At 37.5% G+C, this 15,049-nt stretch overlaps 1 protein-coding gene across 1 annotated transcript in view; it reads right to left on the bottom strand.

The window, feature by feature from the left end:
- LOC124277313 (peripheral plasma membrane protein CASK-like) overlaps positions 1–15,049 on the bottom strand; it is a 400,363-nt gene that overhangs the window by 251,867 nt on the left and 133,447 nt on the right. Inside the window, 4 exon segments of the mRNA XM_046712965.1 lie at positions 100–222; positions 2,601–2,776; positions 5,414–5,470; positions 11,021–11,196. Coding sequence (XP_046568921.1) covers positions 100–222; positions 2,601–2,776; positions 5,414–5,470; positions 11,021–11,196 — 532 coding nt within the window.

The following is a 15,049-nucleotide window of genomic DNA, read 5'->3' as shown; positions in this document are numbered from 1 at the left end:
AACATTAACAGGGAAAAAAATTCCTAACACTTGAGACTTTGAAATGCCAGTTTGAAACACAACCTGAACGATAACTGGTGTAAGGGAGATAACTCTTACCTTTATCCAGGGATGTTCCAAGGCATCGTCAATGGTGATTCTCTTCTCTGGGTCAAGATGTAACAGCTGTGTAACTAAATCTTTGCCTCCTTCCGATATACAGCTCCATTGTTTGGGTCTCATCTGTAACCATAGCAACATGATAAACATTGAGAACTTAATCAAAACACACAATGTTCTTAATGTCATAACATGAGTGAGTGAGTTGAGTTTTATGCTGCTTTTAGCAATGTTCCAGCAAAATCACGGCGAGGGACACCAGAAATGGGCTTTACACATTGTACCCATGTGGGGAATCGTACCCGGGATTTAGGCGTGACGAGCGAACGCTTTAAGATATACTGAAGCATAGAACGAGCCAAATTCATGCTTGGAACTAGACTGTCTTGGATGAACTGTACAACTGATCTTGACCACCAGTGATGTGAAATATATTCATTTCTTTTAGACATTTCTGGCATTTTGCCCAAAGTTATGTCTCTGATTTTTATTGATAATCAATTGGTATTTAGTTTACGATTATTGATCTCTAACAGCTATGTCATTAGCCAGGGCTAGTGGATTGTAAATTTAATCCAGACAAATGTAAACGATCCCACAATCAGGAGCCAAACACATGTATAAACCAAGTTACCAAACCTGACCACCTAGACTGAATCAGTTTTGAGCGACATACTCCCAGAATGGACAGAATGTGAGTTCACAGAAAAATAACCTGAACATCTCAACCACTTGGCTACCTAAATGTGCTCAAATCAATGGTATTGCCTGATCGTTGAGTTTAGCTCTGTTCAATTAAGAAAATGCAAGCATTATTTTCGCTCCGTTGAGCAGTCTGAAATATGAAGACAGGGCCAGTCTACCAGCACTGATCAGACACTGAACCATGATGTGAGCACCTTCTGGTCAGAGAGTGTGCGTGAGTGAGAGAGTGAGAGTGAGAATGAGAGAGTGAGAGTGAGTGAGATGAGTGAGGTGAGAGAGAATTACTTGAGAGAAGAAGAGAGAATGTGAGTGTGATGGTGGTGGTCCAATTAATTGAAATAATCAAAGATTGGTCGCAATGGCTAAACAACCAAGCAATCAATCATGTTTTCTCATAATCGAACACAAACAATTTTGGAACACTTGTTTGCAATAACAATCTTTTCACATGGCTGGTTTTGCCTGTTACATTTCATAAGCACTACAAGCTCGTTCCATGTCATGATTGAAACTATCTTTAAGACTCCTAGAAATTTATGTTCCTGACATACTAATCATCCTTTAAAGATGCATTTTGTGCAATTTGAAAAAACCCCTGAAAGAACTACATGATTTTTCTTTATTTTTTGTGCATCAACAAACAGAACAAGGAAAATTTGATAAAAGACGCTAACCATTTATTTTCGATGATTGAACGGTTGTAATGAACCAATCATCAATTATGATATATTAACCAATTCCCAACACTAGAGTGTGCTAGTGTGTGCTAGTGTGTGTGTCTGTGTGTTGGTTATTGTATTGCTCTAAACTATGGATGGATTTACACTTGTACATAACTGGATAACTGTTTCACATCTATGTATAACACAGTTTACTGATGTCACATCTATGTATAACACAGTTTACTGATGTCACATCTATGTATAACACAGTTTACTAATGTCACATCTATGTATAACACAGTTTACTAATGTCACATTTATGTATAACACAGTTTCACATTTATGTATAACACAGTTTACTGATGTCACCTGAGGTATTTCCACACATGAATATTGTTATTCACAAAAGAAATGAACTGATAAAATGTTGGTTACACTGGTCAGTGCACTTTCCAGTACATTCCCTCTTCTAAACTGAACTTAGATTTATATCAAGTTGTTAATTCCATTTTGCCTGGTTATACAAACTCCAGACCATCCCCTCAGCTGACCGCCAGGCATGGAAACAACATGTACCATCCTTTAATTGTATCAAGTGGTTGGGGATTCTACCCCGACTTTCGCTTCTTCAAGCAGACACTCTATCCATTAGACCACAGAGGCAGTCACTGAGCTGCTCAAAGTGGAGATATTCACAATGATCACCCTACTGGTGTTCTCACAAATTATACCACTAAATCTGGGAATGAGGCTGAAGCAGGAATGCATGACAGCTTTTCGTTTTGTCACCAAAAAGGTTTTGTTTTTTGTTTTGTATGATGTTTAACGCCACACTCAGCAATATTACAGCATAATGGTGGCAGTCTGTAAATAATCAAGTCGGGACCAGACAATCCAGTGATCAGCATAATGAGCATCAATCTAAGTAATTGGGATACCATGACCCATGACAGCCAAGTCAGTGAACCTGACCATCCGATCCTGTTCGTTGCCTCTTAGCATGGGTTGCCGAAAACCTGAAATGATCTCCCAAAATTGGTCTAACCAAAAATGGTTCAGGAAGACATCAAACAGATTAACTTTAAAAATCAGAAAAAAATGTTTAAGTCCAAGTTTCCATCACATTCTACTTACATGATAGCTGCCTTTGAGTATAAGATCAAAAAGCCTCTCTTTGGACCCACAGAAAGGGGGATAACCACCGAGAAGGATGAATAACATGACGCCAGCCCCCCACATGTCCACTGGCTTCCCGTAGAGTTCCCGCTTGACCACCTCCGGTGCCATGTACTGGGGCGTACCCACTCGCCCTACAGACAGAAACATATTCAATCTGTAGTCACTTTCAGAAAAACAAAACTTTGTTATTTTTACCTGAGGCCAGACCAATTTTATTTCTTGTTTTACGGACCCGCCGGTTGTATTTTTTCAAGAATAAGAAAAAATAATAATTAATTTTCCCGCTCAAAAAATAAAATCTTAATGTTTTTATTGGCCCAAAATGTAAACTTACAAGAATTTGTTTTTTAGATTGTTTTTCCCCCCATATACACTTCATAAATTGCCAAAAGTAAAATACTTTTAGCATTTAGAAGGAATATTACTTTGACTGGTGATTATATTTTATTTTTTTTCCCTCCTGCCTTTACGTTTTTCAGGACAAAAATCTGTAAAACAAGAAATAAAATTGGTCTGGCCTGAATATCAATTATCATGAAACAAACAGAAAAAAATATGATATAATGGATTTTAGATCCACTGTGACAAAACACAAAGTCTTGCAATAGAAAAAGATCATAACACAATTGGGAATCATGCAAAACAAAATCTCAGAGTGTGATTTTTTAAAAATATGTTTGAAGCAAAACAAAAATGTGTTAATAGTTTACTAATCTATATATTAATAAAATTAAACAGAGGCAAAAATTATGCAAAATGATAGTTATAGGTGGTTTGTTGGCTGTGATTTCAGAATACTGGCACTTCACATTGGTGAGGTAGTCTTCCTCCTTCAAGTGAGGGGCAGTGGGGTAGCCTAATGGTTCAAGTGCCCAGTTGTCATGAGGAATATCCAGGTTCGATTCCCCACTTGGGTACAACATGTGAAGCCCATTTCTGTTGTCCCCCGCCATGATATTGCTTGAATATTGCTAAAAGCTGCATAAAACCATACTCACTCACTCACTCCACCTAGTGAGGTGCATGAGTGAGTAAACAGACTACACCTAGTGAGGTGCATGAGTGAGTAAACAGACTCCACCCAGTGAGGTGCATGAGTGAGTAAACAGACTCCACCCAGTGAGGTGCATGAGTGAGTAAACAGACTCCACCCAGTGAGGTGCATGAGTGAGTAAACAGACTCCACCCAGTGAGGTGCATGAGTGAGTAAACAGACTCCACCCAGTGAGGTGCATGAGTGAGTAAACAGACTCCACCCAGTGAGGTGCATGAGTGAGTAAACAGACTCCACCCAGTGAGGTGCATGAGTGAGTAAACAGACTCCACCCAGTGAGGTGCATGAGTGAGTAAACAGACTCCACCCAGTGAGGTGCATGAGTGAGTAAACAGACTGCAGTGAGGTGCAGTGAAACAGACTCCACCCAGTGAGGTGCATGAGTGAGTAAACAGACTCCACCCAGTGAGGTGCATGAGCATGAGTGAGTAAACAGACTCCACCCAGTGAGGTGCATGAGTGAGTAAACAGACTCCACCCAGTGAGGTGCATGAGTGAGTAAACAGACTCCACCCAGTGAGGTGCATGAGTGAGTAAACAGACTCCACCCAGTGAGGTGCATGAGTGAGTAAACAGACCATTAAACCTGGAGGGGCGGTGGGGTAGCCTAGTGGTTAAAGCGTTTGCTCATCACGCTGAAGACCCGGGTTCGATTCCCCACATGGGTACAATATGTGAAGCCCATTTCTGGTGTCCCCCGCCGTGATATTGCTAGAATATTGCTGAGTGCGGTGTAAAACGTAACTCACCATTAAACCTGGAGGTTAAGGTCATTCTTTCTCCCAGAGGTTCTGAGGACACATTGTAACATATCACTTTCACTGGAAACACTTTTCCTACCTTGGAATTCCACGGACGACCAACAGGTCTCAAGACCATGTTATGCCTCAAGGTATATCACCAATATTTAATTATATCCTGATACCTTTGCTTTTGATACATGTAAGATGGTTTGACGGACATGGGGATGTGTATAGAAGGCATGTAGTGGAATGTTAGTGGTGGAAATAGATAGATGACTATATAAACTCAGCCATAAATGTTAAAAGAAACTGTTCTTACTAATACAATGAACTTGATCTTCAAATGTTTTTTAAACATATCAATCTATGCCAACATGTTAAAATAAAAAGTATAACTGGATTATAGATCTCTTTAGAATTATCAATAAAACAAATTGCAGCATTTAAAAATGTTATCATGTTCAAAACATCAAGAGATACCAACAAACTCAAAATGATTAGCTAAAACATAATCCTGAATGAGATAAATCAAATTTAAAAATATGTTTAAAGTCACTGAACAGCAATAAAAGGAAAGGCACCAGCTTGTAATAGAATCGACAGTCCATGCAAAATGTCTGTGTATATGGTCTCTGGTACAAGTGAATTAAATCCAGGACATGACAATGTATCTTGTTGGCTACTTTCACACATACAAACCTAGACACTGCATCGACTGGCAGTATAGGAGTAAAACCTACTCACATAAGCACAATGGTGGTTCTTACAATCAAGGATCATAATCAGAACCAGCACTTCCTGGCACGGCTAAGGGAAGCAACTCTGCACTGAATCTTGCAGTGCCAGAAATCCCATTGCCACCTGTGCTGCTGCAGATCAGAAATTTATGAACACAACATCTATCTGTGTTAGTAGTGTGAGAACAAAGGGAGGTTACTCTAGTAGTCTAGTGGCAAAGGAAGCCCTCTTACCCACTACATCATCTCGTAAGTCTAACAGGGGTTCAACATCAACCTCTAACGGAGAGTCTGCAACCACCAACATCAGGGTCAACACATGCACATGCAAAATTCTTGTGGTATAATCGTCAATACAACATTGTTGTGCTATAATAGTCAATACATTGTTGTGGTATGATAGTCAATACAACATTGTTGTGCTGTAATAGTCAATATGACATTGTTGTGCTATAATAGTCAATATAACATTGTTGTGCTATAATAGTCAATACAACATTGTTGTGCTGTAATAGTCAATATAACATTGTTGTGCTGTAATAGCCAATACAACATTGTTGTGCTATATTATTCAATACAACATTGTTGTGCTATAATAGACAATACAACATTGTTGTGGCGTAATAGTCAATACAACATTGCTGTTGTGTAATAGTCTATACAACATTGTTGTGGAATAATAGTTAATGCAACATTGTTGTGCTATAATAGTCAATACAACATTGCTGTGGTGTAATAGTCAATACAACATTGTTATGGTGTAATAGTCAATACAACATTGTTGTGCTGTAATTATAAGTCAATACAACATTGTTGTGGTATAATAGTCAATACAAATGTTCAACACATTGTTGTGCTATAGCATTCAATAAAACATTTGTTGTGCTGTGATATTCAATACAACATAACAAATAATTCAAGGTATTATGTTCATTACATTGTTGTGTTTTAATATCTAATGCATTCCTGTGTTGTTATATTCAATACATTGCTAAACTGTTATGCTATAATGTTCAATACAATGTTATGCTATTTATTCAATACAACATAACTAACTTCTTGTGCTATAATGTCCAATCAATTGTTGTACTATGATATTCAATACAGCTTTTATTCATTGCTGCACTGTGGTATTCAATATATCATTGGTAGATTGCTGTGTTATAATGTTGAATACAAACACTTCCACATTGTTAAATAATAGTATCAATACATCTTATAGTCAATACCTTGTATAGTCAATACCTTGTATAGTCAATACCACAAAATCCACACATTGTAATGCTATTGTAGTAAATACATATTGTGCTGTTATTTTTTATGAATCACTGCCACATTGTGTCATAATAGTTAATACATCACTACCACATTGTGTTATTATAGTTAATACATCACTGCCACATTGTGCTATCATAGTTAATACATCACTGCCACATTATGCTATTATAGTTAATACATCACTGCCACATTGTGCTATTATAGTTAATACATCACTGCCACATTGTGTGCTATCATAGTTAATACATCACCGCCACATTGCTATTGCTATCATAGTTAATACATCACTGCCACATTGTGCTATTATAGTTAATACATCACTGCCACATTGTGCTATTATAGTTAATACATCACTGCCACATTGTGTGCTATCATAGTTAATACATCACTGCCACATTATGCTATTATAGTTAATACATCACTGCCACATTATGCTATTATAGTTAATACATCACTGCCACATTGTGCTATCATAGTTAATACATCACTGCCACATTGTGCTATCATAGTTAATACATCACTGCCACATTATGCTATTATAGTTAATACATCACTGCCACATTGTGCTATTATAGTTAATACATCACTGCCACATTGTGCTATTATATTATAGTTAATAGTTAATCACTGCCACATTTGTGCTATTATAGTTAATACATCACTGCCACATTGTGCTATCATAGTTAATACATCACTGCCACATTTGTGCTATCATAGTTAATACATCACTGCCACATTATGCTATTATATTACATCACTGCCACATTAATACATATAGTTAATACATCATTTGTGCTATTATAGTTAATACATCACTGCCACATTGTGCTATTATAGTTAATACATCACTGCCACATTATGCTATTATAGTTAATACATCACTGCCACATTGTGCTACATAGTTAATACATCACTGCCACATTGTGCTATTATAGTTAATACATCACTGCCACATTGTGCTATCATAGTTAATACATGTGCCACATTATAGCTATCATAGTTAATACACTGCCACATTGTGCTATTATAGTTAATACATCACTGCCACATTGTGCTATCATAGTTAATACATCACTGCCACATCTATTATAGTTAATACATCACTGCCACATTGTGCTATTATAGTTAATACATCACTGCCACATTGTGCTATCATAGTTAATACATCACTGCCACATTGTTGCTATTATAGTTAATACATCACTAGTTACATCATTGCCACATTATGCTATCATAGTTAATACATCACTGCCACATTGTGCTATTATAGTTAATACATCACTGCCACAGTTAATTGTGCTATCATAGTTAATACATCACTGCCACATTGTGCTATTATAGTTAATACATCACTGCCACATTGTGCTATTATAGTTAATACATCACTGCCACATTGTGTGCTATCATAGTTAATACATCACTGCCACATTGTGCTATCATAGTTAATACATCACTGCCACATTTCATAGTTAATATATCACTGCCACATTGTGCTATTATAGTTAATACATCACTGCCACATTGTGCTATCATAGTTAATACATCACTGCCACATTGTGCTATCATAGTTAATACATCACTGCCACATTGTGCTATCATAGTTAATACATCACTGCCACATTGTGCTATCATAGTTAATACATCACTGCCACATTGTGTGCTATCATAGTTAATACATCACTGCCACATTGTGCTATCATAGTTAATACATAGCCACATTAATACATAGTTAATACTGCCTGCCACATTGTGCTATCATAGTTAATACATCACTGCCACATTGTGCTATCATAGTTAATACATCACTGCCACATTGTGCTATCATAGTTAATACATCACTGCCACATTGTGCTATCATAGTTAATACATCACTGCCACATTGTGCTATCATAGTTAATACATCACTGCCACATTGTGCTATTATAGTTAATACATCACTGCCACATTGTGCTATCATAGTTAATACATCACTGCCACGTTGTGCTATTATAGTTAATACATCACTGCCACATTGTGATATCATAGTTAATACATCACTGCCACGTTGTGCTATTATAGTTAATACATCACTGCCACATTGTGCTTTTATAATAAATGCTGTTACAACACTAGTTAAAGTGAGTGAATGAGTGAGTTTAGTTTTACGCCACACTCAGCAATTTTCCAGCTATATGGCGGCAATCTGTAAATAATCGAGTCTGGACCAGACAATCCAGTGATCAACTGCATGAGCATCGATCTGCACAATTGGGAACCGATGCCATGTGTCAACCAAGCCAGCGAGCCTGACCACCTGATCCCGATGAGCTTGGGTTACTGAAGGTACATTCTAACCCGGACCTTCACGGGTCACTAGTTAAAGATATGTTTACACTTGAATTTATTTTTTTGTAATAACTACCACCAAACTTCATGATCATAGTCAAATCTTATTTTTAAAGAATTGGAATGCTTTTTAAAAAAGCTGGTTGGTATTTTCCATAAGAATTGCAACAAGTTTGAAAGTTGCTGGTAGAATGGTTCAAACACAGTGACAACTTGTCCCTCAAAAACATGATCCTCAGTACACTTTATCCATTTTGGTGGCATGAACTGGAATGGTTCCATGCGGCATGACAGTCTGTACAATCACATCACACACACAATAATATCAGTAAAGCCATAATTATGAGGATATAACATAACAGATTTTGTTTAAATATCCAACCTTGCAACACTGCAAGAGACTTCACTTTTTTCACGAGAAACTCTTCCCCTTGATCATACTTGTCTCTCTTCTCTCGTGTAATAATCACCATCGTGAGTATTGATTTTTTTTAAATCCGCTGGGAAGAAATACTGTTACAGTGGACATAATGAAGCTTGATTGTTCAGTGACCGAGTGTACACCGATATCAAATCGTACCCAACATTATGAAAGCCGACATTTTCTACTTTTCATTGTAAGGAATATTCCTCCTCTGATTCATACCATACGACAACTAGGAACTTAATAAAACCGGAATATCAATTCCATTCTATTTCCAATTGTGTTATCTCAGGTACATAGTTATGAACTGAATCCAATTGCCAAGAATTGCCCATAGGATTGTTTGTCATTATGAAATAGAAGCTTCAAACTGTATACAACTGCCCACAGGTATGTTTCTAATTATGAAATAGAAGCTTCAAACTGCTCACAACTGCCCAAAATTTTGTTTCTAATTATGAAATAGAAGCTTCACTAATGTTATCCTAAGTCAAATCACCGTTAATAACAAGTTAAGTGTGTGATATCAGTAAGCTGCAGAGATCAATGATACAAATTTGGAAACTTTCAATTGTTAATCAAACAACAGGACTCAATAAACAAACATATAGCCTCTGAAATGAACTTATTTTACAGAAAACAAGTAATGAACATATGTTTAAAAAAAGGTCTTAAATTCTCTTGATATAGAAACAAGAGCTGGTATTTTCCTGATCTTCAGTAGTCTTAACCCGTCATATATTAGAATTGCATGGGTTTTCCTGCATTTAGTTCTTCAGAGTCTGAAGAGAATTTAACTGAATGTCTTGGTGTTAACAGGATGCTTAGATTATATGTACACGGATCATGAGGTCACATGAGGTCACATGAGGTCACATCGGTTGTGGGTCCTGTTCAGATTGAAATGTAACACAACGTTCAGGGGAATCTCCAGGTAAACCGAACCAGAGATTCACGCTTAACAACCTTCATGCAAATACAATACGAATATGATCATGCATATTGATCTGGGAATTTTTATGAAAACTAAGACGATTCTATGATACACTATATGAGGGAGGTGTGCTTGTGTTTATATATATTCAGCATTATCATTGTCTTCGGTTAATGTTCAAGTTAGCAGCTGCGGAGGTTATTATTACTGACTACCCATCAAAAGTTCAGACTCACTTAAAACACTCACTATATGTTACGTATATGTATGGTTACATCGAAGGTGAATTTCTCCACTAACTTGGGGGAACCACCAGCAAACTTTATGCAGATGAATTGCACGAGGATCAGGCATCAAATTGCTAAAAAGCATGAGCAAATATCGTTCATGTGAACAGCTATGTATTGGTGTAAAGTTTTGTTCAGAATTCGCCAATTTTCACATCATTTACTGAACTCATGACAATAATCTTTTCAATGTTAATTTGTTATACAATACATCTGTTCATGTGTAAACAGTACCTTTAAACTGAATGGAATATTTTGCAAAAACAAGTTTAGAACAGTTGACTGAAGTAAGTGGCTACATTTACACTAGTGAGTCTAAACTTTTGATGGGTAATATATATGTAACAGATGACTTCGATATAATTCTGCTTTTAAGGAGATATACACCTAGAATCTAGTGTTCATATTGTCTTTTTATTCAACATTCACCTAATTTCATTTACAAAGTCATCAGAACATGCATTTTACTGTAATCTTGACCATTTCTACTGTCATGTGTAAATAATGATACTTCATAGTCTCAAGAGCAAACAAAGAAATAAACAGTTATCTCCCTTGTATCCAGAACAATGATACAGAGTTGTGTCCCTTACCTCCAGAAACTTTGCCATCTTTAGGAAGTTGCATAGCGACCCCGAATCCACCAAGTTTGACAGGTGCTGAATTTTCTTTGGAAGCAAGCAGGACACAATGAGGTTTGAGGTCTCGATGTATGATCTGGTTGGCATGGCAATATCTCAGCGCCTCCAGGATCTGCCGCATGTAATGACTGCAAGAGGAAAACGAGGTCATCCATTGTAAATACATCTACACATTTGCTATGCAATAACTGACAAATACAGAGTGCAATATTTAAGTTATGGCAAGTCAGCTGAATGTGTGAGCAAAGACAGAGGTGATACATGTGAAACAAGTGAGTGAGTGAGTGAGTGAGTGAGTGAGTGAGTGAGTGAGTGAGTGAGTGAGTGAGAGTATATTTTAGTTTCATGTCACGTTCAGTACTATTCCTGCAATATCACAGCAGGTGACACAAATGAGCATGGTCTTCACAGTGGCAAATTAGTGTCTGGAAAGTACCTTCTTTTAATGCATTTAATGTCCTTTAATTTATTATTGACCAACTAATCAGATCTGCTATCTGTGTCGACATCCCCAACATTGTCTGCCTGCTTGAAACACAAGAGCTTAACTCCATCAGCTTTTAAGGCACTATCAAAGAATTCTCTCCAAGCAGATCACAAAGAAACTGAAAAACACCACATTAACTTTTTACGCGTTTAGTATGCAATGAATATCCATGATCTGTCCATTATTAGCCCAGATCAAACTGCACCACAGAAAGGAAAAGCAGGTCATTTGGGGTTTTGTACCAGGCCAGTGTGGATTTGCCAGGTCAGCAGGATTCCTGTGTGAAATATTTACAGCATACTGCAGGCATAAAATATTGTCATTTACTGAATATTGCACACATAGAATACTGGCAGTTACTGCATACTCAGACCTAAAATGCTGCATTTATTGCATAGTGCCAACATAGAATACTGTAATTAATTGTATACTGCAGACCTTAAATACTGTCATTTATTGCACTCTGCAGACCTTAAATACCGTCATTTATTGCACTCTGCAGACCTTAAATACCGTCATTTATTGCACTCTGCAGACCTTATATACTGTCATTCTTTGCATACAGCAGACATAAAATATAGCCATTTTCTCCATACAGCAGACATAAAATATAGCCATTTACTCCATACAGCAGACATAAAATATAGCCATTACTCCATACAGCAGACATAAAATATAGCCATTTACCCCATACAGCAGACATAAAATATAGCCATTTACTCCATACAGCAGACATAAAATATAGCCATTTATTCCATACAGCAGACATAAAATATAGCCATTTACTCCATACAGCAGACATAAAATATAGCCATTTACTCCATACAGCAGACATAAAATATAGCCATTTACCCCATACAGCAGACATAAAATATAGCCATTTACTCCATACAGCAGACATAAAATATAGCAATTTACCCCATACAGCAGACATAAAAGACATAAAATATAGCCATTTACTCCATACAGCAGACACAAAATATAGCCATTTACTCCATACAGCAGACATAAAATATAGCCATTTCCCCGATACAGCAGACATACAATATAGCCATTTACTCCATACAGCAGACACAAATCAATGTCATTCACTGCTTACTTCAGACATAGAATACTGTTATATATTGCATAGCGCAGACAAAATATGCTGCCTTTTGTTGCATACTGAAGACATAAAACACTCTTATTTATTGCATACTGCAGACATCAAATATTGTCATTTACTGCATGCTGCTAATATTGTCATTATTCACATAGGAGAGAGATTTCCTCATTTACATGTGATGACAAGTCCCAAGTATTTTTTACTGCTTGTACTGAGCTGGACTGGTTGGTCACCTGTGTATCCTGTGTAAGTCGTTAAACCCCAACAACAACCCCAACCTCAACTCCATTCGGTCAATCACTGATTTGTCTGGCCCAATATCCAGGTTGGGGTGATACAAATATATATTGATGACCGTGGTACATTCACAGACTGCAACCAATGAAGGTCCGGGTTAGAATTGATCTTCAGGAACCCATGCTTGTTGTAAGAGGCGGCTAACAGGATTGGGTGGTCAGGCTCGCTGACTTGGTGGACACATCATCATATCCCAATTGTGTAGATTGATGCTAATGGTGTTGATCACGGGATTGTCTAGTCCAAACTCGATTATATACAGACCACCGCCATATAGCTGGAAACCAAACCAAACCAAACCAAAACCAAACCCAAATCACAGACTGCACACCTATCCACAACTAAGGAATCAGTATCGCCCAGTGTGGAGAGCCCTGGTGTGTACAGACAAGGTTGCTGAGGACCCTCAAACTCCACCACCATGTCATCTAACTGTATCAGGCTGTCTCACAGAAGGATCAAGTCTAACCCACCCCCACGGAGTGAACACAATCAAAGTTTTCTGATAAAAGCGAACAGTTAGATCCTCAGTGCTGTACAATCGTTTGACCAGTCTGTTTATATTTCACAAGTCAGACATACAGGCAAAACGTGAGGGAGCATATTCTTGAAGTTGGTGTAGGACATTCCAGGGCATTTCTAAATCTCGGCTCCATGTTCTTCCTTGACGCAATCAAGATATATATTCTGCTTCGTAGCACTTATTGGGCAATGCAGTGCCACTCAACATTCTTTCTATAATATTTCACAAGGGTCAAAGCGGAACTACGTTTTTCCATCAGAACACCCAATCATGGATCCCACACTGATAGGTCACTTGGCTGACTCCCAAACACCATCTGACAGTGCATCCATCGATCACTTGATCATCTGGGTTCCTGACAGGCTCCCATACACCAGGCCATGTTTACCTGTTTTACTGACACCTGGTGTCGGTACTGATTTTCATTGATTCATTCATGATTTTCATCCTTCTTAGCCTTCATGCCTAAAGGAAACTGAATGGTAGATAAGTAGATGGTTATTCTCTGACACGAACAGTTTGTACACGAAACTGTGGACCACTGGACCGTTCATCAAGCTGACATGGTTGAAATATTTCTGACTGCAGCATTAAACATCATTCATTCACTCACTCCATTTCATGAACATATTTATCAGAAACTCATCCCAAATAAATTCCAGAGCATTATTCCAGTTTTCAATGACCTCCCACACTCCAGGTTCACAACTAGCATCCAATATTTTAAAAGAAATGTTGGATAACTGATGGGTAAATCTGTTGGACTGATTGGTATAGCTGTTGAATAACTGATTGGTAAATCTGTTGAATAACTACTTGGTATAGCTGTTGGATAACAGATTTGTATAGCTGTTGGATAACTGATTGGTATAGCTGTTGGATAACTGATTGGTATAACTGTTGGATAACTGATTGGTATAGCTGTTGGATAACTGATTGGTATCGCTATTGGATAACTGATTGGTAAAGTTGTTGGATAACACTGACTGACTGACTGAGTTTAGTTTTACGCCGCTTTTAGCAATATTCCAGCAATATCACGGCGGGGGACTGTTGGATAACAGATTGGTATAGCTGATTAGTATAGCTGTTGGGTAACGGATAGGTATAGGTGTTGGATAACTCATTGGTATAGTTGTTGGATAACAGATTTGTATAGCTGTTGGATAACTGATTGGTAAAGTTGTTGGATAACAGATTGGTATAGCTGTTTAATAACTGATTGGTGAATATGTTGGATAACTGATTGGTATAGCTGTTGAATAACTGATTAGTATAGCTGTTGGATAATGATTGGTATAACTGGTATAACTCAAGGTCTACAACTGCACATCTGGCAACATTTCACCCATTAGATATAAGCAATGTTAGATGATTTGGATTAACTATAGGTCCTGCCACAACAGGGTTCGTCAGACAAGCAGCTTCTACTGAAGGTATTCAGTCACATCCACTGATTTATGTCGTCCATCCCAACTCGCCCTAATTGATATCAATACCCTCTTCACAATCAGCGGCACACAGCGACATTAACGGCCATAGTCAATGAGAGGGGAAGACAAGACTTCA

Source organism: Haliotis rubra, unplaced genomic scaffold (genome assembly GCF_003918875.1).
Source record: "Haliotis rubra isolate DU_JTF1 unplaced genomic scaffold, ASM391887v1 Scf22, whole genome shotgun sequence".
Classification (NCBI taxonomy): domain Eukaryota; kingdom Metazoa; phylum Mollusca; class Gastropoda; order Lepetellida; family Haliotidae; genus Haliotis; species Haliotis rubra.
Note: the sequence above shows the minus strand (reverse complement) of the source record. Positions and strands in the feature narration are given on the sequence as shown.